The sequence below is a fragment of the Amblyomma maculatum genome, chromosome 8, assembly GCF_055883805.1.
Source record: "Amblyomma maculatum isolate TAMU_Amacu chromosome 8, ASM5588380v1, whole genome shotgun sequence".
Classification (NCBI taxonomy): domain Eukaryota; kingdom Metazoa; phylum Arthropoda; class Arachnida; order Ixodida; family Ixodidae; genus Amblyomma; species Amblyomma maculatum.
In genome coordinates, this window is record NC_139351.1 from 117,045,330 (window position 1) to 117,070,707 (window position 25,378).

The 25,378-nt window shown below is 43.4% G+C and overlaps 1 protein-coding gene and 1 long non-coding RNA gene across 2 annotated transcripts in view; one reads left to right on the forward strand and one right to left on the reverse strand.

Annotated features, from left to right (window-relative positions):
* LOC146182287 (uncharacterized) lies at positions 1–12,192 on the forward strand. Its single transcript, XR_014700344.1, has 5 exons — positions 1–113; positions 2,460–2,674; positions 4,199–4,456; positions 9,381–9,553; positions 11,940–12,192. It is a non-coding gene; the product is annotated as an uncharacterized LOC146182287 (long non-coding RNA).
* The window catches only part of LOC146182288 (mutS protein homolog 5-like), a 23,845-nt gene continuing 9,129 nt past the window's right edge, over positions 10,663–25,378 (reverse strand). Inside the window, exons 9-26 of the mRNA XM_084575926.1 lie at positions 24,442–24,580; positions 24,226–24,288; positions 23,947–24,027; positions 23,783–23,839; positions 23,034–23,106; positions 22,847–22,956; positions 22,694–22,759; positions 22,491–22,536; positions 22,311–22,352; positions 21,475–21,571; positions 20,531–20,620; positions 20,274–20,400; positions 18,342–18,491; positions 16,317–16,391; positions 15,785–15,922; positions 11,696–11,833; positions 10,899–10,972; positions 10,663–10,796 (exon numbers count right to left, since the gene is read on the reverse strand). Of these exons, the coding sequence (XP_084432052.1) occupies positions 10,700–10,796; positions 10,899–10,972; positions 11,696–11,833; positions 15,785–15,922; positions 16,317–16,391; positions 18,342–18,491; positions 20,274–20,400; positions 20,531–20,620; positions 21,475–21,571; positions 22,311–22,352; positions 22,491–22,536; positions 22,694–22,759; positions 22,847–22,956; positions 23,034–23,106; positions 23,783–23,839; positions 23,947–24,027; positions 24,226–24,288; positions 24,442–24,580 (1,663 nt within the window). The 3' untranslated portion in view covers positions 10,663–10,699. The remainder of the gene's footprint in view (positions 10,797–10,898; positions 10,973–11,695; positions 11,834–15,784; positions 15,923–16,316; positions 16,392–18,341; positions 18,492–20,273; positions 20,401–20,530; positions 20,621–21,474; positions 21,572–22,310; positions 22,353–22,490; positions 22,537–22,693; positions 22,760–22,846; positions 22,957–23,033; positions 23,107–23,782; positions 23,840–23,946; positions 24,028–24,225; positions 24,289–24,441; positions 24,581–25,378) is intronic.

Below are 25,378 nucleotides of genomic sequence, written 5' to 3' on the forward strand. Positions count from 1 at the left end.
GAACAATCCTCTGGTCAGCAGCCACTGAGTGGAAGCCCACCCAGGGACCAAGTCCTTAGGCTCTCTTGCAAGAACTCTGACAAACACAACCAGGAGCAGGTACCATGTACTGGGTATGTATTTTAGCGCCTCACCTGGCTGTACCAAGAGTGCGGTCAGCGCGCAATCGCTCGAAGAATATTGTTCTGGACACTATTACCCAAGTCGATGACCGTGCCTGCATATAGAGGTAATGTGAATGGAAGGGTCCTAGCAGGCCAATTCTGATATCCCCCTCCCATATATGAAAGGAGAATGTCGGGAAACCTAATGTCCAGTTATAGTGCTTGGCCATATCAGCTGGCAGCTACCGCCTGCCAGGGCCATGCTCATGATTTTTCGCTCACAACTGCAATGCCGGCAGACTGCCGCCAGCGCCGGTTTTTCACTGAGCGGGGCCTTTAACACCATCGCGTTAAAATAAAAATCACTCCTGTCTGTGGAGTTGGTGCTATGGCTGGCTGTTCGGTTTCAGCCAACATCCGATAGTCTGCTGTTCTGCTCCATCGCTCGTTAGGCCTAAGGAGCGATAGCTGGTAAAGCTGCAAGTGCTGAGGATGAGGCTGGCCAAGATGCACTGGACGAGGATCTGGCCAAACTGCAACGTGCCGAGGGCACGCTAAAAAGCACTTTTGCCTATGGGCATGAGCATTTTTTCTCGCGATCAACTGCGTGGGCTTATGCCGAAATGGGTATGAGACTGTGTTCATTTCAGTGGTATATGTCATAAAATCAAAATGAGGACATAGCGGAAAAATAAACATGTTATGGCAAACCCCATGGAATGCAGATCACTGTCCCCTTGCATAGCCCTTGTTCGTGTGAAATCTTATTGCATGACATACATAAATATGACTGGCTGGAAAGACTAACCGTGCTTTGAAAATGAAACGTGAGTGCAACGTGAACATAATGTCATTAATTCAGATTTCAAGGGGCTGAGAAAAAAATGAAATTAGGAAGATAAATACCGTGCGCAAAGGCTATTTCCCACAGTTCTGTGAGCTATACGTGAGACTACAGAAGGGTTATTTGAACAGTCACTTTCCGTACATGCTGGTTCATTCATACGTAGCATTTATTGATTACGAAAAAGCATTTGACTCAGTAGAAACTTCGGTAGTCATACAAGCCTTGCAAAATCAGGCTGCAGAGTCATATGTGAAAGTACTGGAAGATATATACACTATAGTGGCTGCACAGCAACCATAGTTCTATATAAAGAAAGTAAAATTGCTATAAAGAATGGTGTTAGGCAAGGAGACACAATCTCCTCAGTACTATTCTATTCACAGCTTGCTTAGAAATATTCAGAGACTTGGAATGGAAGCAGTTAGGGATAAGGGTAGATGGAGAATACCTCAGTAATCTGCGATTTGCTGATGGCATTGCCTTGCTAAGTAACTCTAAGGATGAACTGCAAAGAATGATTGATGACCTAGACAGGAAAAGTAAAAAGGTAGGCTTGAAAATCAATATGCAAAATACTAAGGTAATGTTCAACAGCCTCGTGAAGGAATAGCAATTTACTTCAGGTAGCGAAGCATTGGAAGTAGTCGGCGAATATGTCTATTTAAAACAGGTAGTAACTGCAGATCCGGACCATGAAAGGGAAATAACAAGAATGAGATTGAGATGGAGCGCATTTAGCACGCACTTGCAGATTATGAATAGCAGCTTACTGGTATTGCTCAAGAGGAAAGTATACGACAGATGCATCTTACCTGTACTCACCTATGGGCTGAAACGAGAAGGCTAACAAAAACGGTTCTACTGAAGTTGAGGGCAACGCAGATTGCTATGGAACGAAAAATGGTAGGTGTAACCTTAAGAGATAGGAAGAGAAATCACTTGAGTTAACACATTAAGACGGAAATCAAGAAGAAATGGGTATAACCAAGGCATGTAGTGGGAAAAGAGTGTAACCACTGGTCGTTAATGTCAACAATTGGATTCCGAGGGAATAAAACCATAGTAGGGTGCGGCAGAAAGCTAGGTGGGCGGATACGATTAAGAAGCTTGCAGAGGTGAAGTGGATGCACCTAGCACAAGACCGGGCAAATTGGAGGAATATGGGAGAGGCCTTCGCCCTGCGGTGGGTATGTCCGGCTTATAATGATTATTTCTGTGCTGGCTATACTAGGCAGCCCTCAAACAAAGCCCTTTAAGATTCCTAGGCTATACTCCATCATTACAGCACCTAGGGAGTTTATATGAATTAAAAAGCGTCATATACCATAAACTCTCATGGGCGGTAGCCAGGACGAGAAAGAGCTTTTAATGCTATATTTTTAGCTCCTCGTGCCCCATTCGTCAGTTGCATAAAAAGCATACTTGGGTCACATTGATATGGCTGGCATTCTTTAGCAAGCAGTGTGCTTTGGGCTACATAAAAGTGAACTTTGGAACCTAATTTGCAGAGATGAGAAGAATTTCCAGCAACCGGTACGAAGTGGACGTGGACGGGCAACTCGACGGCATGATGTTGCGAGCAACACAATTGACGAATGCCGGCGCCCTGGCATAGAATGTGAATCTTCAGGTCGATGCCACTCAAACGGCCACATATGGGGCTTTCAGCAGCCTCACACCCAGAGCAGTGTGCTCTTTCCAGTAGTATCTGCAGCACCCCAGAGTAAGTGCAACGTTGAAGATGAGAAGCGTTCACCTTGTACAGGGTCTTGAATATTTGAAGCCTGAGTTTTAAAAAAATTCTATGCGAAATCTGCTTTATTCGAGCTGAAATAACATTCACAAGGTAGCAAAACATGGTCTACGTTATTTGATAAGTGATTCAACATCGGTATTTACCTAGATTTTCCGGAATCAACGAAGAACTGCTCTCGGCAGCATGCACAATTTTCACAGAAGGGAGTCGAAAAGCTGCTTGACAGATAGTGCACCATGTCAAAGCAGCTTTTCGACTCCCTTCTGCGAAAATTGTGCACGCTGCCGAGAGCAGCTTTTTGTCGATTCCGGAAAATCTAGGTAAGTACCAATGTTGAATCACTAATCAAATTAACGTAGACCATGTTTTGCTACCTTGAGAACGTTATTTCAGCTCAAATAAAACAGCAGATTTCGCTTAGGATTTTTTTAAAACCCGGGCCTCAAATATTAATTTTAAGCAGGGGAAAATAAGAGGAAGTAGCACGATAGCTTTATGCTGAAAGCACGGTAATTTAAGGTAGTCAGTGCTACGCACCAATCAGGCACCTTCCTTAAACCATGAATGAATCAAATTCATTTCGAGTTCAATCATCATGAATCAAATTCAAGATCAAGGAAATTGTTGATCTAGTTTCTCTGCTTGTTAACTGGCACCATTAGTTAAACATTTATATAACTAGCATTCGAGTTCATAAAGTTACACATGTACATTAAAATAAAAATTGCACTCATTGCCTTCAGTCAATGATTCAGCTGTAGGTTTCAGCCTTTTATTTTTTTTTTGCAGGCTGGGAAATACATTTGACTGTTTATATCGTCTGTGCTCCTGAAAGGACTTTCACAGAGCCTAGAGAGCAAAATATATATATCTGTAATTGAAGGTGCAAGCAGTATCAGCAGGATTACATTCTCTTGCCAGGCTAGAAGAATTAGAATGCATGAAATTTATGGCCTTTTGGCAGTGCAACGACTCTTTACCTAGTGTGCAGATGTTTATGTAGCCTTGGAGAGATTCATTTTGCTGTAAGTATATGAAAAATTGCACGAAATTCAGTTTGGCCAAAACAGATATCTTTGTAATGTGAAATAATATACCAAAATTGCCAGGCTCCAGTGAGGAAGGAGACCCATATCTCTAACCATCACACATTTTGTGCCAAAGTAGCACACATACTACTTGAGGCCTGCCTTCAATTCGTATCTCTTGAAAAACAGTACAGATCTGAGATAAATAAATATCAACAAACTTTCTTACGAGGGCCTGAATACCTTAGGCAACTCTATTCTGAAATGGTTGCCAACTATGTGGCAGCTTGATGGGCTGATGACTAGCTGCACCAGTAAGAAAGCTGTGTGATTTGCAATTTGGAGCCTGTTTCAATAGCAGGATGTCCTGTTCATAACAGAAAGTGTCAGTGGAAAGGTGCATTACCTTAGATGCTGCCCTGAGCATTGAACCACATGGCGGTATTTTTCTATGGCATTGCAGCTGGCAAGGATCTCAGCATTGGAGCACCACAGCCATTGTATGGCACTGCAACATTAGGAGCCCTCCTGGCACACTCCTTGACGCCACTGCAACCGCATCGAGGGAGAGGAAGGGCACGAGGCAGGCCACAGGGGCAGCATTGATAGTGACCCAAGACAGGTGATCGCCACATCCAGCACCATGTGACGCTTCACCGCCCACAGTTGAGAGGTGCAGTCTGTGGCACAGCAGAGGACACAGTGGTGATCCTCAGGGGAGGTGAGTCTATCTTCTTTGCTCTGTCAAAGACTGCTCCATAGAAATTAGAATTGTGAGGCCATAAAAAAGTTTGGAATTTTTTTTGTTTTTGTTTTTTCAGCAGGGGAAAAGTTAAAAAAACAAAACAAAAAAAAAACAAAACAGACATTTTATAATTTGTTTTCAGGGTTCTATGAGTGCTTGCTTTCAGTTCATGCTTAGTTTTTGCTTTGAAAACCACCATAGTATGTCTTGATGAAAGACTTTACTGTAAAGCGTAATTGTCATTGCATATTTTTAGATGATTATGGAGTTTAACGTCAAAAAGCAGTTCAAGCTATGAGAGTCTTCATAGTGGAGGTGGGCTCCAAATAATTTCAATTACACGCAATTCTTTAACATGCACCCATATCCGACAGCACATGGGTGTCTTGCGCCTTGCCTCCATCAAAATGTGGCCATTGATGCCGGGACTCAATCTGAATACTTCAGCCTAGGTATATCATTGGCTGTTTACAGTGTGTTTTAGACATTTATTCTGTGTGGGAAGTGGACTGAAGACAGGTCGAACAGATGTGCCAGGCAAAGCATAAGTCAATTTTGATGTTTCATTGGTTTCATTGCCAGTGCAAGCTTCACATCTATCGCGCTCATCGTAACACTGTCGCCAAATTTCCCCTTCTGCGTCTCCGTCAGAGCATGTTCCCTCTTCCTCCTTGAGTAAAACTGAGTGGTGCTGCTACGCCTGGAGGTGGCGTTTCTGAAGCCGACCGAAAGAAAGAGCCTCCATGTACTTTACAACGTCACATAATGAACTATTGCAGCCTTGGGGACACAAACGGCTTTGCAGTTTCCAGTAATGTTAAAATAGTAATCGACGATCACAAGTTAGCCGCGTTCGTTGTCACAAGTGCTGATTATTCGGTATTTAGTGGAAAATTTTATCGCCGACTGCAAAAAGTGACAATCCCATGGGGATGGCCCTCAAATAAGAAAAGCGGGGGGTCACCTGCTATACCCTAAAGGAAAATGCACCGCCCATATCAAAATTCATAGTGAGACATGCCCTGCGAAATTTGCGATCTTAAAGCATTGCACTAAAGGTGTTATCCAGTCTTCTAACAGCCTGTGAGATGCACCTGTGGTGCTGGTAAAAAAAGATGGGTCACTTCGGTTCTGCACAGATTACTGGCGACTCAATAAAGTGAAAAAGAAGTATGTATACCCACTGCCCCGAATAGACGACACCCTCTATCGGCTCAGTCATGCCCGCTATTTTTCGTCGGTCTATATGAAGAGTGCATGGATACTGGCAGATTGAAGTGAATGAGCAAGACCAAAAGAAACCCATGTTTATAGCCCTGAATGGCCTCTTGACTTTGAGGTGACGCCACGTGGCTTATGTACTGCCCCTGTAACATTCCAACAAGTCAGGGACACTGTGCTCACCAGACTGAAGTGGGAGACCTGTCTTGTGTATTTAGATGTTATCTTTTCAAGCAACTTTGCCGACCCTCTTGTGCGCCTCGAAGTAATTCTCCAGGCTAAACAGAAGGCCGGCCCCACATTCAAGCCTTAAAAATGCCGGTTCGCGACCACCGAGTTAGTTTCTTGGGCATATCGTCAGTGACGTAGACATAAAGGCGGACCATGAGAAAATAGTGGCCGTAGCGGTTACCAGAGCCATCGGGGAAAACGAGTGTGAGAAGGTTTCTTGGTTTGTGTGCCTACTTCAGACATTTTGTCCAGAACTACGCCCAGACCGCCGGGCCCCTGACCCACCTTACAAAAGATAGCGTAGTATTTGAGTGGAACGAGGAGCAAGAGTCAGCATTCAGCCAGCTAAAACAAACCCTTCAAACACCACACATATACTCGCTCACTTCGATCAAGCTGCTGACACAGAGCTAAACACAGATGCCAGCAAAAAGGAGTAGGAGCAGTACTTGTGCAGTCGCAGGAAGGGGCTGAGCGAGTTACTGCATGGTCGCCATTTTCATGTGGTTACCGACCACCACGCATTATGTTGGCTGGCCAGCCGCAAGGATCCCGCTGAGCGGCTTGCAATGAGCGACTGTAGGAGTATGACATCATCATCATATATAAATCCGGGCAGAAAACATCATTACACTGGCTGCTTGTATCGAGCCCCCCTGGAGCCAGCGTCAGGAAACGATGACACTGACAGTATTTTGCGGTATTAAACACGGTAGATATGGCAGTTCGACAAAGGCATGATCCACTGCTTCGTCAGCTAATGGCGCACCTCAAAGGAGACAAAGATCTGGTACCTCGTATTTTCCTGCATTTCCTATCCACTTTTAGAACTAGGAACGGCGTCCTGTAAAAAAAAGAGCTTTGACAACAGCTAGTGATGTCTTGTACCGGAAAATATGCGCAGCGATATCGCGGAAGCTTGCCCCGATGATACTACAGCTATCACCTTGGTTACAGCCGAACACTTTCACGGATTCTGGAAAAGTATTACTGGCCGAAACTTGCTATGTATGTTCGTCAGTACAGAAGAACTTGTCGCGAGTGCCAACAGCAGAAGACACCACCCACATGTCCAGTGGGCCTTTAGCCAATCAAACCTCCGAGTGCTCTGTTCCACACAATGAGAATAAATCTTCTGGGCCCATTTCCCACGTCCAGTCCGGCAGCAAATACATAATCATAGCGGCAGACTACCTCACACGCTATGCGGAGTGCCGTGCAATTACGTCTGCGACTGCTGTGGAAGCAGCCAAAATTTTCGAGCTTAGTCTTGCGGCATGGCGCACTGGCAGTTTTGATCATTGACCGGACCAGAGTATCTCATTTCTGGCACAACTTCTACAAGAGATCCTGCGTCTAAGCTGTACCAGCCACCACAGAACTGCTGAGTATCATCCGTAAACCAATGGGCTGATGGAGAGGCTGAACAAGACGATGGCCGATATAATCGTCATGTAGGTGGACGGCGACCGTTGTAATTTTGACATGGTGTTACCTTATGTTACGTTCGTTTATAATACTGCAGTCTAGGAGACAACACTTATGTCACCATTCCAGCTAGTGCATGGCAGAAAAGTCAATATATTTCTCGATACTATACTGCCGCACGAGCCACATGACTGCGCTGCCGATTATGCTCGACTAATATGCAAGTGCACGGAGGAGGCTCGACAACTGGCACGACTCCACGTACAGCACCAACAGCGTACCGACGCTCATCGCTACAACCTCCGGAGACGTGACATTGATTTTTGACCTGGTGATAAGGTCTGGGTTTGGACACCGGCTCGACATCGAGGCCTGTCGTAAAATCAGGCACTATATACTTTGGAACATACACGGTTATTCGTCGCATCGGTGACATCAACTGCAAGGTGCTTTCCAGCAGAAACCGACCATCATCACGCCTTTTCCCATGTCCTAAAATTACGCATGCAGTCCGACTTAAGCTGTATTACTTGTGACCCTAGAGGAGCACTTCCTTGTTTTCTCAGCCACATTCTTCATCGCAAGCATCACGTGCAGACACTATGTGTGCTTGTGCAAGTCTTTCCCTCCTTTGAGCTTAGCATCGGGACGATGCTTCTTTCAGAAGGGAGGCAGTGAGCACCAGAAGACGACGAAGCGTAATCGCTTCGAAGAAGACGACGCTGCTGCTATGATTTGCACGAATGCTGGTGCCTTCAAGCTGGACATCAAGGACTCTTATGTCAATGAAACAAAAGCCAAACATTTGGCGAGCTGGTATTTTGTACAGGTGAAGAGTAGCATACACTAGTTTAAGGAATCAAGAGGGCTGCCTCTTTTCTAGTCTGTATCTGTCCACAGAGAGACACTCGCTAATTTTGTCATGGCTGCATCGAAATCATTACCTTATTGATCCTAAAGTAGGCAAGAATTGTCACACCGAAATTATGTTCGCGGCAAGATGTGTGAAATGAAACAAGCAATGAGGTATTGACATCAGTCATAGATGCCAGCAACATACAAGCGTTCTATGGTATTGTTGCAAGTAAGATTAGGGCTTTGCAGCTCTAATCTTGCTTATGAATGATCTCACAAAGCTGGGGTGTTGTAAAAAGAGTGCCATTTTATAAATTTCCATGCAGCATCTTCAGTCAACCCTTCAGCTGTTTTTGGTTTTCGCTTTTTCTGCTTTTTTGTTACACAGAATATCTGCGGCTGTTTCTCCATCACGTTTTATAATTTATTTTTTCTTGAAAGAAGTAAAAAATTGGCAGTGGTTTAGCTTCGGTTAAACCTAGTTTAGTTGTGAAAGCACCAGCTGAATGGCTACGCTTAGGATAGCTTAAGCAGCGACCGGGCTCTCTTTCTCCATAGTTGGTCGATTCTGGCCGTGCACTCCTAGATATATATACACCACACACATCTCTTTTCCGCACAACCAGTGAAGGGAGTGATGTGCAGCTGGCGCCGGCTGTGGTTATGACGTCACTTCTCCGGCACCGGTGAAGCGCGCGTGGCCGTGACAGCAGCTCCGACACACTAGCTGCTACCTCTGACGTGGCGCGGCTCCTCGCACATGCGCAGCTTGGCCCACGCTGTGCCATGTGAAATGGCTCTACGACTAGTATAGTATTTTGTCAAGCAAGGCCGCGGGCGCCATTCTCAAAATGGAGGAATGTGTGGAAGTTATGGTCTTGTGGCAATGCAAGAACCCGCATTATCCAGTGCTCTCATGTTTAGTGTAATCTAGGTGAGATACATTTTCCTATGCGTCGTTGGAAAATTGCAAACAGGACAGTTTGCCCTAATTAGATTCTTAATGATTTTCCTTATATCTGATTGCCTTGGGGTTCTTGAATCCTGAAAATGCTGCCTGCTAGCTTCGAAACAGGGTAGAGGATCGTGGATTGATGATGATCACCTGTGCCTGCAAGGAGAGCTTTGCTTAATCACATAGGGCTGTTTTTCTATGGCGTTGCAGAGTGCCTGGATCTCACCCTAAGAGCACCGCTGGTAGCGAATGCACCACTTGGGGGGACTTGAAAGGCACACCACCTAGAGGCAGTGCCACCTAATACAGGGAGAGGAAGTGCACGACGCAGGCAACAGGACCAGCATCATGATGCCAGTGATCATCACGTCGTGGCACAAAAGGTAGTAGTACAGCACGAGGTAACGCATTCCAGTGCCACATCCTTTGCTGTGTTTCCATATTACGCAACCTAGAGTAAATATTTATATTTTTGCTGCAAAAGCCCCAGCTCAAGCATGGCTACTCTAAATCTTTGATGCGTGTTTTCCCATATTACACAAGCTAGAGTAAATATTTATTTTTACTGCAAAAGCAGCTCAAGCATTGCTACCCTGAATCTTTGATGCGTGTTGAAGTGAAGCCTTCAGTACAAGTTGAAAGGCTCCATCCCCATCCACCTTTGCCCCCCAGATAAGTTCTGTTGCATGTTTAGCCTTGACCTGCAGTAAAAGCATGCAAAATGCCACCAAAGTAACCAATGAGAATAAATTCAACTCCTTTCACAGAAATATCTCATCAGATGTACGACTGCGTGTAATTATTTACAGTGCTTGATTTAGCCTCGATGTGGCAGTGGTGTGGTGGTAGTAGAAGCAATTTTATATAGACAGCTGTTAAGCACCCGTCCCAGAGTTCCGCATCGCCGTAATGGTAGTATGATAGAAGTCAGATTAACTAGAGTAAGGCGGTTGTTGGAGTAAATAAGTAAAAGTAGAGTGGTTGCCACAGAAACCATTCAGAGGGTTGCTATTGTGGAGATAGCGAGAGGAGGAGAGTTATTATGGAATGACAAAGGTATGGCGAATGGAGAGAAGTGCAGCCGGAAGGTATTAATAGACTTATATCGCGATTTATAGCAGCAGCTGTTATGCGCCCGTTCCTCAATTCTACATTGGTATAATAGTAATATACAGTATTCGGTGCGACAACTCTCACAGTTGTTGCAAGGGAAGAGGAAGATGCGAGAGCAAAAGAATGTGCATTCGTTAGAAGTATATCTCATTTTACAGTGATAATTGTTAAGCAGCCATTATATATGAGAGTGCGCACAGACACCGTTGTTGGTCTCATAGTTAGAGTTCAAACATGTCCTTTTTGTTTTATTAATGATGTCGGTACCTTACAGCAGTTCAAGAAAAGGTCATCCTTTTGTGACCTTAGTTTTCAATATCAACTCGAGTTGACTGTGTCTCCTCTGATCTAGGTTGCTGTATGCCATATAAGCAAATCCTTGAAGGTGACGGTAAAAGATATATTTCAACACAGAACTAGCAAAGGATTTCATCCATCTTATTAAGCAGGCCTTCTGCTGCATCTTCCTCGGAGAGGTCAGCGTCAGAAAGCATCTTGACTAAAGGTAGTGCTCTGTGGATGAAGAGGCAACAAAACAGACGTCAAACACATCTACAGGAGAGCTTCGACCTAAAGTACAAAATGAAACATTAGTTGTGTGAACAATACACCTACTTTTTCCACACGCATTCTTTCCGTACCATTCGTTGGGGATGAAGTGCTGCGTTTGAGGAAATGGCCTGCGGTATCTGTGGAGAAACCACCCGAGCATCAACAAAACTACTTTTCATATTTCTGTACTTGTCAGCCTGTTTTTAACACAATATTGCTAAAGGCCCAAAATCATTGAAACCTCAAGCATGGGTAACATTTTAGCTTCTTTCAAGGAATTTTTGACTGGCACATACAGTGCATGCAATAACAGTGCAGCTGTAGGAGGGATAGGTTATGTATAGTTTAATGTGCCTTAAAAGATTGTGCAAGATCCTTCACTTCTGCTTGCTTTCTTACATCCGAGGTAGTGAAAATGATTGCCGTGCAAGAAGGATGATGCTAAAAAGATGCAGCTCTTTTTCTCTTTTTGTTACATTTCCATAACCCTTCCATATTCCCTGCACAGAAAGCGAGAACCACTTCCGTTAGGATGTGTTCGCTTGTCAGCAGAAGAATGCCAGAGCATGCAATGCATCCCTACATGTCAGCTTGCTACATGTATGTGTTCAGCCTAGCTGAGATGTATGCCTGCAAATGAGTATTTTGGGACCGTATTAAAGTGTCAGTGAGTACTGCTACAGTCACATCACCTTTGTTTCTAATAAGCGAATAGCAGCCGCAATATGTGAGCTCAACAATATAATGTTGAAACTATTCTCATATAAGCTTGAGCGTGGCCAAGACCCATTAAGCGCGGTACACACTATTGTTGTTTCAGTCGTGGCTATTTTATGAAGGAGGTAAAATTGGAAGAAAACCTGCTGCTGTCGTTGAACAATGTCCCTTGAAAGACCGGCTGCCTGGCCGACCAGACTTGCATAGCTGCAGCTTGCTCGCCCTTCCCTGAGTTGGTACAGGTACACCAGCTCACCTTCGTGGCGAAGACTTTCGAAAGTCTGCACAGAATGTGAAGCATGCCCTGCAATGACCATCCCTATTGAGAGATCTCTGAAGATGGCATGAGAGTTCACAAGTGTTTTACATCTTTCTTTTTATTTTCAGGTTAATAAAGGAGACGAAGAAACAAAGAACAAATGGGTCCACAATGAGCCTACCTGCAACTTGGCAGTGCATGCCCGAAGCTGTTGCCCCCTGCTACCCAGTGAACAAAACAAGCAGTGGAGGCTTCTAGAGCACTGTGTATAACATGTCTACAAATTGCTCTCAATAAACTGTTTAATAGCATAAGGCTATACAAAAATGCTGAACAGAGTGTGCCTGGCTTTGTTTTGGTGTTTTAAATACAGCAGACTCGTAGGAGGAATTCGGTCAAGACAAGTTCTAAGATATTATGAAGCCAGACTGGCTTAAATGTGGTTTTTGTGACTATTCGAGTCAAATATGAAAGCTCTTTAAAAAGTGTTCCTGTTGACCGCTTGCAACAGAATTGGGTTATATATCTCCGTGCGCAAACCTCCCTGCTGACATCAGTGGGGCTGCTGGCCGTGCCTGCTCATTGAACACTCCCAAGTTATGCAGACGAGGCGTGGTTCCATATGGGGGGGCGGCACTCTGCTAAATAGACTTGTATTTCTTTGTTCTATTTGTACAAAACTTTCTATGCTTGTTAGAAATCATACTATGACTGCTTTTGCTAAATTTCATGGTTATATGTCAATTTATTTTGTTTATAGATCTAGCATTTCTTCCTTGGCTTTTGTACAATGCCTACAAATTAAGGGTGTGGTAATATTTGAAATTTCGAATAAGAATAAAATATGTTTGTTATTCGATTGATAATCAAGTGACTGATATTTGAAATATCCGATTATTCGAAAATTACTGAACATATCGAAAGTTTGCGAATCCACTTCAGCCTCCCCCACACTGCGCGCTTCACCGCAATGCCTGACCGCATGGGCTGTGCAGTGAAGCTGCCTCAGAACGCGACGGGGCTGTTTGGTACAGGGCTTTCCCAACAACATGCATCAACAAAACCAGGAAAAATAATGTTCTTACTTCGGTGTCAATCTCAAATTCGGACATCAATCGTACAGATGTTCATATAAAATTACTGTGATGCAAACTTTTTGTAGCGAGAGCTACATTGGCCACAGTCTCGCCATTTCATCGTGCCTGTACGAAGAGTGAAGAAAGAAGAAAAGAAGGCAGATAACCGTAGTTGGTAGAGGCGAACGACAACAGCGAATTGCTAGGGCAGAAGGTTCGTTTGAACTTTGTGATGGCGGTGTGCCCCGAAGTTCGACATAGAGATGTCATACCACTAGAAGTCTGCTACATCCGAATAAGGATGGTCAACGACAAGAGGCAAGGGGTGCTTATACGTGAAGTGATTCCCTTATGGCATAAGTAAAGCTGAAACCATAGAGTAAACTACTAAGTGCAAAAGCCACGTCTTTACTTTCAAGCCGAACCTAAGCGTAGCCATGCAGATTGCTCTCGCACAATGCCACGTTTAACCACAAGCTAAACCACAATTATTATTTTTTTTTTTGCAGTTTTTCAGGCCCATTCGAAAATTTGAGCTTTCAGTTCATTCGGACATTTTTTCCGGTCCCCTGAAGGCTAAATTAAGGAGAGTTTACTGTATTCAGGAGCGATCTAGCAGCCCCTGGTTTCATGCAGACCCTACCTGTACAAACAAAAACTGGCATACAAAGTCCTGTATAGAATTTATACTCGCTTCTTCAGTAGAGTATACAGAGTATACAGCAGAGTATACAGTGAATGCTTAAATGAACGAGGCAAACAGTGTTTCCTATTTTTTAATTTTATAATTTTTGCCCCATATATATATTCATAAATTTTAATATTCACACACTGCTACTACAAAGTAAACGATATGTGGCAGACAGTCGGGTCAACATTGAATGTTCCTAAATTCTTTCCTGCAAGATACAATATCTCAGTTTAAAATTTTCGCACTACAGTTGCCTAGACTGAAAATGAAATTTCATATTACATTTATAAACAATGTTTTTACCAGCAGTATGGTTCTAGGAGCGTAAAACAAACAAACAATGTCAATATAGCTAAACAGTCAAGAAGAAATCCGTGTTAAGTCGAAGAACTGCAGAGGAGAAAAACGCCGACTCTTTGTGCCTTTCTCAAAATTGCAGAGCCAACATTTGTTGCGAAAAAGTTTTTCTAAAAGTATTCCTTGATGAACTTCAACAATTAAACTTTGAGACGGCATAAAAAACTAGGCACATAAGTGGATATAATTATTCGAAAAAGTGAATGCTCAGCAATTTCATTTGCTATTTCAAAGTCGCGTCCCCACGAACTGTTTCACGTGTCCTTTGGCTAAAATGAACTTTCATGGTGACTGCAAGCCATGGGGACAGCACAGAATGGTTTCTATTCAAAAGAAGCCCACCCCTACAAGATGGCTTCCGCCTGCCTTTGAGCAAAACTGTGGGAATAAATTCTCTACCTTTGAGCCCATTTACAACGGCTGTAGTTATAATGAATGCTTGGTTATTACAAACAGCGGTGGAACTACCGTCAAAATATCCAATGGGGTGACGCCACTGCGTCTAACTAAAACGAACCCCTGTGACAGCGAACCCCTGGTTGTAATGGACGAGGAGGTGGCATAAATCTCGCCTCCGTAGCCGAAGAGTGCAAGCTTTCCATTAGCGTAGGGTCAGTGAGCATTTACTAACTGTCGTGATTGATCGCTCACAAAAGTGCCAGCCCCTACTCTCCTAGAAAAAAATGTACATCGAAATTCTCCTTAACAGCCATCCAAGCACGCACTATGAGGCCATGCAAGATCGGTCAGTGTGTGTGAGAGTGCTGGCTCGGAAAAGCATGGTTGGTAACACAAGGCAGAGGCACTGCTGAAACTACTGCATGCAGTCAGTGCGATCAAAAAGTAACAGTGATGTGTAAAGTTTCAAAAGCAGTCAAGGGTTGTCTTGCCGGCATTCCTGGTCACATGGCGTGTGTTACCGACCCAATGCAGTCTCCCCTATCTGTGAAGCTGGCACACACATGCAGCGCACTGACAGCAGTGTTTCTGTCACCTTCATGTAGAGCGACTGAGGAGTGCGCACCGGTCAATGAAGAGTGAACTCAAGCACACAACTTACCCTTTAAAAAAGCAAGTACTGCTATCACTTTTGTTTGACATCATTTTTTTTCGCTATAACGGGACAAGTCCAGTTACTATGAATATTGGATATAACGAACACAATCTGTGTGACCGTCAGGTTAGTTATAAGTGGGTTCGACAGTATTTGTAACTTTGTGAAATGCTATTTTATTTTCTGTTTTCATGCAACATATATACGGACGCACCCAGCACAGTCGCATAACTTTTCTTCAGAGGCATTTCTAATAAGATGGACAAATTTTCTGGTCCCTTCAAGCCTTTACAGTCGTCGTAGCACACAGACTAGGCAATTGTGTTTGTTTATCCAGATTTCCGTGTCCAAGCCTGTGACAAAACAGGACCGTCTTTGCTCGGAAAATATCACTGTTCAATCGTCTTCTGTGCCACTCTGCTGTCACAGCCTACATGAGTGCAGAAAAACAAAAAAGATAACATCGCCGAAACACACAAAAAAATAAAAGTATTGCAAAGCATAATCGAGGCATCTTCCAGGCAAGCTCTAATCATCGGCAGTTTTTGGGTAAAAATGCAGGTACAGATTGGACACCACTGTCCTCCGAAACCTGTGGCCTGTCCAGGTCTATTACAAGCTGTATCAGACCACTGAACCCATCAAACACTAGTAAATTAGTTTTTCTGCCAGCAATGCACCCTCAGTAGGTTTTACTAAATTTTCGCAGCTTATTTCTTGAGAGTCATGTGTGCCTTTTGAGTTGTAGTATGCTAGTTACCGACCAGATGCACTAGCACAAGATGGTGGACCTACCAGGTAAGAAAGCTGGTGAACGGGTGGTAAGTAGTTGTGCAAAGTGTGAAAGTGCGTGGCCAACAGAGTGTGGGGACACGCAGCTGGATCCTTAAGGAAGCTCTCCAGTGTACCGGCCAGAAGTCCAATGCCGTTGGCCTGCGAGGTTGCAAAAACATTGGTGTCTTCTCAAGCACTTTCACTAAAAATCATGTGAACTGGCATAAAAAGAGACCCTCTGACCCATTTTCAGCCACATATTTTTTCCCCTCCACCCCACCTTCTGTAAAGAGCCAAGGCACACATACACAAATAAATACACATATACACAAATACATAGTGATCTATATCTCTGTTTTAAAAGCAAGCTCATTTATAATCATCATCAACCTCTGCGGGAAGGGCAATGCGGCTGACCACCAATTAAATCTTAACCATTTGACTGTTTTTGCCATACGGGTACTGCGGCTGCATTCTGTCCCGCTGCATTTGCTCACGTGATAACTAAACGTCATCGTAAATAATAGGTAGGGCAGTTGCTGGCTCCACTCACAGTCTTTGTTCCCTTGCCAAACTCATCCATGATGACCAGAGACCTTCCACTTCTCATCTGGAAGATGTGGGCCATCTGAAAAAGGGGAAAGTGGAGCACAAAAAAGAAATTAAGTGAAGCTGCATGCCATGAACCAAACCAAGAAAATTTTCCTCAGGTAGAGAATGCATCACCATGTGTGGTTCCAAATAAGACCCCTAGGGGACACGTTTGAAAGCACATCCTGAAAACATTAGAATGACTATGGGCCTAGTGCGCTGGTATGGAGGCGCCACTGCTCCGGAACAAGTAGCGCCACCTCCCGCCGGCGCACCCATATGTGGTATGTCTGCTCGTCGAAGAGAGGCGGCGGAGTGAACGCGAAGTCTACCCTTCTCGGCAGAAACCTTGTGAGAAGAAAACTTTTGTCGGTCATTTCCTGCCTCATGTCACACGCGTACATACCAGACACATGTACCATGTGTGCGTGTTGAAAAATAAACCAAAAACAATGCGAAGAAAGCCGGTACCCGTTCATGCCATCTGGTAGAAGGCCGCCGGCGCTTTGGGTGCAGCGCATCGTTGGCGCCCGAGCGCTTCTGCTGGTGGCTCTTCGTTTTTTTTTTTTTTCCTTTGAAGTAGGAATTCGGAACCCGAACAATATGGCACTTTGAAAGTAAAGACATAAATAAAACAAAAACTAAGCCAGTGTGCAATGCGCAGCACTGGATTTTCCCCTCGGTGGCAGTGTATGTGGAAACGGCATGCTAGACCCCCCAGAAGCGACAGCCGAGAGCTGGGCTCCGTTGGTCAATAGAAAGGCTCTTAAAAAAAAAAAAAAAAATCACGTCTTCCCCAGGACGGGACGAGCAGGCTGTAGATGGAGATGTACCCTAAGGCGTCGGGCCTTGCGTGCACGTGCTTTTTCGGCGCTCGGCAGTTCTACCGTAGTTTTTATTTTCTACTCGATGCGTCGAAATAAGTGGTGACGGATCAGTGCGCGGAAAAACAGCCATAGCTGAGCAAGCTCCACAGCGCGCGCTGTTCGGGGGATTTCGCGTGATCGGGAATGTTGAGACTTGATTTAAGAATAACTGCTTGGTGCGCGGTCAGAAACTGTACGAAGCCAGCACGTGCGTGGAGTGCGCGGGGAACTTCACAGTGCAGAAGGGCCTTTGGCTAACGAAATGCGCTAACGGTGCCGATGGTGGGATCCGAACCCACGACCTCCGAATAATGCGTCCGGTGCTCCGGTAGAGCACCGGATGCGTTATTCGGAGGTCGTGGGTTCGGATCCCACCATCGGCACGTTGTTTTTTCTTCTACTTTGTGTCTAATTATCTTTCTTCTAAACAGATTACATTACTAATTTCTGTGGTTATCGAAGTAAACATTAAAAAAAAAAAAATGACATAAACATACCATCCCCAACGCTTTCCTTGGCCTCGCCGACTGTTGGCTTCTTTCCTTTAGTAACAGGCAGTAACACAAAAAACAATGCACTTTTACTTTTAAATCATTTATTGCTTCTAATATTGTCAAACATGACATCTAATGTTATGCTTTGTAACTTTCAGTGACATTCAACACACTGTCCAAGGAATTCAAAAATGGGACATGCTTGCTATCTAAACTGAAATCTGTGAAGTTTAATATTCTGTAGCAACACATGGCCTATGGCACATATAGTTGAGGGCCCTGGATTAATTCAAATTAGCTGCGGTTCTTCCACATGAGCTGACATAGCGCAGCCTACATTCATCAAGAAAGCTGTGTGTAATCTCTGATATACTTTGTTTTTATCGTGCACACTTAAAATGACGATATGTAATAAATGATGTCAGTGCATGTTAAAGTACCACAGGCAGTCTAAACTATCCCAAGGGTCCTTCACAACGGTATACCTCATAGTTTGAATCACTCTGAAATACCCCAAAAAGCAACCAACCACAAATCTGCCCAATTTTTAGCGTGTTCGCAAGCAATAAATTGAGCAATGTCCCATCCAAACTTTCACGAACGTCAGGGTGCCCATGCCGTGTATACCTGGTTGAGTTGCATGCCGAACGATGACAGGCCGTGCAAAAGCGACTCTTCTGAGTACATGCACGTCAAGATGGCATCCAATGCTCCAACCTCAGCGGACTCTGCTGGCACAAAGCTTCCAATGTGAGCCATGTAGACTATCAAAGCCACCTATGCGGGGAGAACAAAGTTTTCCGCTAAGTGCAAGTGCAAGTCAAAGGGAGTACCACATTTTCCAGTGTATAGACGTTTTTTTTTTTTTTACAAAATTTTTGATACTGCGTCCTATACAATGATACATCTTATGTGCGCTTCTTTTTTTCATTTTGCGCAATGCTCATAGGCGAACTTTATCGTGAAACGGCAACAGGAGTGACGCCTGCAATTACAGTATTTACAGTTTTTATAGTGTTCTAGAATTTTACAGCCACTCACTAGCAGAATGCCAAAAGGTGGCGACGTCCATACTCCTTGCCCTTTCCAAACTGCCAGGACAAGCAAGATCGAGCCGACTCTCTTTTCCAGCTACAATTTACAACACTGTTTGGTGGCATGTGTGTTTTCTCCTTCCTGCTTGTGTTTTGCCACGTGTGTCAGAGAACCCGTGTACAGTAACGTGATTATGAGCACAGAGAGGATACCTGAGTGCTGTAGTGAGAAATCAGTAACCGCGTACAAAGATTAAGCTTTTAAAGGCTTTCAGTAATAGTAAAGTGTTTCTGCTCTCACTGAACGATTTCGAGCATAAACATTACCTTTTTTTTTTTCCATCATTCGTAGACGCACATAACAAATTTTTATTCAGGCACATAGCACGCGATGGTTGAGTAAGCATATATAGTGAAGTCCTACTGACCTAACCTGAATAAATTAAGGTGTGTCGTATATACTAATTTCTTTTGTTGAAAGCCTCTAAATATGAGGGGTGCGTCTTATAAACCGGGAAATATGGCATGCAGTATCTATGTACATGCACCTTCTGAATATGTTTCCGAACCCTTAGTGCCCACTCTGTCACCCTGTCAGGCCCTATTCTATATTTACTGGTGTCCAATCATCATGCCATCATGTTAAATCACTTGCCACCGTGTAACGATACGAAAGAAAATACATCCCCCAACATAGTCAAGAACAAAAGGAAGCTACAGCACCGCGATGCTGTGCTTTTGTCACTCAAGAGTTCCTTTTGAGGCATTGACTCCACTACTCGGGCTTCTACCGCGACTTTTCTCTTACATCGAAGCACCTTGGCAGGGTTCGTAGAGAATATTTGAAGAAAAATTAAAGATCTCAAGGATACAAATAGACAATTTTCAAGGAGGACAAGAAACCGTTTTTTGGTTGCACAGATGAGAAATCCAGCGACACTTGAGCTCCAATTCCCCACTCCATGGTCACTATCTATGCCTCCTTTTCTTTTGTCTTTCAGTGAAAAAACCCAGTCTTAACAACACTCTTTAATCCATATGATTGTGACAGGCAGGTCTGAACCTGAATTTTCTACCCAGCATGGAATTTTAATTTGCACCCATATTTTAGTATCGCACCCACAGAGGCAAAAAATAGTGTGATGTTGACTTTTGAGCAACCCTCACTGGCACTGAAAATAGGACAGCACCCCTCAAGGGGGAAGAGTGGAAGACATGCAGAGAACGGGGAAACAAGCCTCCTGAAACATTCTCAATGAAATGATGTACTCTCAAAAAGAAAAAGAAGAAAGGGATGCTTCCAAGAGATGCTTCCTAAAGGATTTATGCCCCATTGAAAGGGAGGAAAAACGTTACCCAGGAATGGTAGCTCTAGCCATCATAACCCTTGTTCTATAGGGCACCCCAATGCAGCCCTAAAACAGTTTTTCGAAAATCGAGTGTTTGCAAGAATTTCAAAGGCCTATGCAAACCCTGCACTTCGGTGCCTTGGCAAGTAAAGAGCAGTGCAGAATTGGAGAGACACCTGTTTGAGGTAAATGCTCTTCCCACAGTTGTTGGGTCCAGTGATGACTTTGACCTTGGACTGAACACCTCCGCTTGCAAATGAATTCGGCACAAAGCTGCTGCCTGCACTCTCGACCAGTGGATGTCTGCACATATATATATATGAAGAAAAGAAACAAATACAGAAGCCCAGAACTCAACCACTCGAATCACACTTAAAGACAGTAATGTGCCTGAGAATGGTTGTTCCGAAAGACAACTTAATGGGTCACTCACCTTCCACCGTTGATGACAATAACAGAATCACTGCAGAGGTTTGGCCTGATGAAACGCTGCTCCCGAGCTACTAGTGCCAAAGCAAGCAGCCTGGGTTGTATTGAAAAAAAAAAAAAAAAAAAAAAATGCTCGGACAGCAGTTGGAGTAGGAAGAGCAAACTGCATGTTTCACAATGCCTTTAAATAAAATTAAGAACAAACTCTGGTGATACCCACGGTAAATTTTTCAGTTCCGAAATCACAGTCCCACCGCATCTAGGCTCTCCAAATTAACTATACAAACACGCACTATGTAATGCAGCATTGAGGCATTTTTACACCCGGAGAAAATCCTAGAAATGTACCATCAGCAACAAATAAAATGTGATCAAGATAATCGAGCACTAACTACAAAATGAGACCTTAGCTTAAGGAAGCCCCATACTATAGGAAAGTTAATTTCCATTCGAAGGTCAATCAGCCTTGAATGCATTCCCTCTCCAGTACATAATAAATACTTCTTGTTTCGTGCAGGCATTCCAGCTCTTTTGTTTGCATTTCATTTGTCGATGACAGCATACTTTGAAGCTGCTGTAGGGAGGTGCAAACTACGCCAAGTCTATCAGTGCGCTGCACTATTTCCATGAACCCAGTTGATGTTGAAGTTGAGTGTATCACCAATACAAACTTGGTCTTATTTCATTTTTCCTTTCTTTACTAGCTACTTTGCAAAACGAAAGCCTTCATGTGAGTGAGCATTTGAAAGGCTTCTTTCTGCTAATCAAACTGTTTTACAAAACTCAATCAAAAGAAGAAATTTTCATAATTACGAGACAAAGCCCTCCATTTCAGAAGAGTCATGATTACCGAAATGCCGATTAAACACACCTTCAAGACACAATGAAAATTCAGTTAGAGGGCAGCAGACTTGAAAAATATCCTGGGAACATATAAGAGTTGCTTACGCATCCAGTTCGCCGCACACAGACACTGCCTCCAGGAATGCTTCTGCCACTTCAAGGATCATGTTCTGAACCTTGTGCATGATCTCTGTTTCCCTGTCTGTGCAATGTTACACAAAACGATTTTGCAGGAACAAAGCAAACAAATTGTGTTGTTTTGGACAGCATAAAAGACACAGCTCATGCTTAAGCATAGCTTCAAACATGCATCATTGGTGCTTCATATGCACAGGGTCAATAAGTTAGTACAGTTAGTACTAAAAGTACTAATGCTGTAAGTACTTTAAGTATGGCAGCTTTAACAGAAGCATCAGCCTTAAAGTTATGAACTTTCGGTACTGCGTAGATGGGAGGTGTAGTACACGTCAATCAAAATTACTTTGACAAACAGTCATATTGCTGCAAAACACTGTAATCCCAAATGGTTGCTTTAAACATCACCAGCATGCTGACTTATCACTTTGCTTGTACCACCCAGCTCTTTATTTGTTCATGTTCAGTGTCGCAGAGAGCGGGCTTTATCACATTTTTTTAGCGCAAGATGTGCCGGACCCCTCAAGCTCACTTGCTGCTGTTGCAGCCACTGAGTTGCTTAGTTCTATTGTGGAAACAAGTCAGCCCAGTAAAAAGTTCATTTAAATGCAGCATGTCTCTTCGTTTGCTGCCTTCAACAATGTTACTACCATGTGACAATACGATGTCAATTTTGGCTAGGTGCTGTTTAGCCATATGCCCTTCACTATACTTCTTTAGGGTTTTTCTTGACTTCACCTATAAACGTAAGGTGGCCTCAATCCACTGCCTACAGTCACAAAGCATCCAAATAGTGTCACACATACCAATTATTTCATACAATGTGTCGCCTAAAATCCCATCCAGTGCTGCAACAAAAGGAATTCATTCAAGAAAATAAGTGCAATCAACACAAAATTTTGTTTGTAAAATTTTAGAAAATTGGCAGAGCACTGAAATAGCAAAGAAATACCACCAAACTACTAAGTAGTGGACGACTGACTTACTTTTCATTGTTGTCGTTTTGTAATAGCTTTTATTGTCACAAGTGAACTGAAATGAAGCGAAACACACTCTTTAATCAGGCTAGAACCAATGAACCAATGACTCTATGCGTCTATGGATAGAGGCTAAGTTCAGGCACTTAACACAGCAGCTACAGGAATTCAACGAAAAAAACTGACGAAATGTGTCGTAAAGGCTGGCATACCACAAACTGAAGATCAGGACTGTCCGTTCCAGGTGCATCGTGTGCAATGGTCAGCAGGTACCCAATCTACCAAAAAGCAAGATACCATTTCTATGTCAGCATAAAGCTTTGTGATAACTTGGTAAACAGCAGGCAGATGAGAAATCCTGAGACCTGTGGCAAGTAGACGACTTGGCAGTCCATGACCTCCGGGTCCAGTTTCTCCAACTCACCATAAGCAATCCGGGTCAAAAGGTCAGGAAGGCCATTGTAGATGCGCTTTTCTGCAAAATCAGGTGAGTGGTCACAACCTAATGCGCACAGCTGATGGCGCTAAGTGGCAATAAAGAATCGCGCTTACTCTCATCCAGAGTGCTGTCAATGCCACGGTTCACAACGAACCTCTCTGCAGCCTGCGATTCCTCGAAGTCGAACTGAGGTGAAACAGAAAAGCGAAATTAGCAACAACAAGTAGCAAAACTAATAAAACATTTGTGCAATTTGATACGATTTAACCTCAATAAAAATTACATTTGTGTTAACACGAACCTAAGTGCCCAAAATTAATTTGAAGGTTTCCTTTCAGTGTCACTCAAAGTTCAAGAGTGGCTTCTCAAGATTAAACACCGCATACAATATTACAATACCAAATATAATTGCTCAAATTGGAAGCACTACTCATAGTAACTAATCTGGCACCTCTGATCCCTTTGAAATTGACTTCGTATCAACGAAAGAAGATTAGCACAGAGAGGCAAAAGCCATGTGGCATGAAACTAGTTCTTCAGAATTCCTGAGCATATCAGAAGAAAACCTGCTCTCAGGTTTTCTAGAGAACAAGTACAGCATAGGTGGAGAAAGAACCCATGTCTAGCCATCTTCTAAATCTTGAGAGCAAGTTATTTCTAATGTGCTCTAGAACTAGAAAGTAAATTCCATGTCAAGTGGCTTGAGTCTTCATCTTCTTCTTTGCTTGTTGAAGCAAAGTCGATGGCAAAAGTGTGACGTTACTAAAAGGTGACCTAAAAGAATGAAGCTGACATAGAGAGAGCAAATGAACATATGCTGCTGTAGCACAACACTAAAATCCACTCAAAGCCACTAACTCACAGTCTTTTTAATCAGAGCAGTGATCCTCAGGAGATCCTCAATGCGCAGGGAAGTCATCTGCACGCAAGACCGTAAACCAGATGTGCAACATGTGAGCACACTTCTTTTTCAGAGGCTTGACATTATAAAGCGAGCGGCAGACAGGGAAACAAGAACAGGCTTACCTTGTTCAGGATGTCAATGTGACCGTCGGAGGAGCAATTAGAGTGACAAATCCCAATAATGGAAATAACATTTACAAAAGTCTGCAATAGAAAACAAAAAAGGCGTATGTCAATGCATGCACGTCCGAATTTCGTTAGATTACGTAGCCTGGCTTAGAGACCAACTCTTCCTGGTGTTTCACATACTCGCCTAACCCCTGTGGCTTCTCGCCACCTTTTTATATGAAGCAGTTTGCTTAACTGTAAAATAATGCCATACTGGTTAAATGTGTGGCGGACCTTATAAAATGTCTTCCATTCATTGACTGTGGCAGCTGCCTTGCTCATTCTCGATAGGATTCCCTGGACAGAAAAGAAAAGATGAACATAGTAAAGAAAAGAGATTAGTTTATGTACATCTACACTTGATGCCATCGTTAACAAAACCAAAACCATGAACATCGAGTGTAGAGTTGGCGAAATCGGACTAAAACGAGGCCTTACAGAGCAACCTACCGAGACATCCTTGATATTTGCCAGGCACTCTCGCAAGCTGTTGGCGATGGGCTGGTTAGGGGGTGCGATGAAATGGGCAATCGTTGCTTGACGAGACTGAAGGATACCAAGGTTGCTTGTCGGCCGGCAGAACAGCTTTCTGTTGGTCAAAAAGAGAGGAAAGGTTGCTTACAGGGCTGGAATGTCTACCGGATCAGCATGAAGGCTAGCAACTTCCCTATTAATCGAACTTAATGAATACATAATGAAAAAAAGAAAAAAAAAGGAGTCCCCAATACAGAGGCGAATGTTTTAGCAGCAGCCGGTGATGCGAAACCAAAACTTCTTCATTATGCATATTACTGTTGGAGTAAAAGTGAAATGACTAACTACAGGTAAGCCACTTTACTAGGCTGGTGGGCAGTTGTGTGTGATCATATCTGTTGCCTTATTATACCGAGTTATGGTGTCACGTCTGACTGTTATCTAGGAACCTAATGAAACAATTATGCAGATGTCACATCGGCAATGCATTGCTTTTCCACACTTGGATCTTCATCCATGAATGCCATACCGCTCTATTTGCTTTCCCAGAACATGGGTCAAGTTTTAAACCGCCAAAATATGTTTAACAAATGATTAAGTTAGCATTCCAATGTAAAACTGCTTTATAAGAGCTTTATATTGGACAAATTCATTTTTTTTAAAATAAAGTGAAGAAATGCATTTCGTAATGGTTTAGTAGTTAGCTATGGTAGAGAGAAGGAAGGAAAGATTGAGATCTTGACAGAACACAAATGTATAAGGGATGTGATAGAAAGCTTAGTTGTAGAAAATAACTAAAACCTCAGCCTTCAAGGAAGTGCAATCAAACCTCCCTACTTGGATAGACTTTCCACGAAGCCTCTATGTTATTTGGCACATGACTACACTTCAAATCGCAAGCAATCACAGTGCA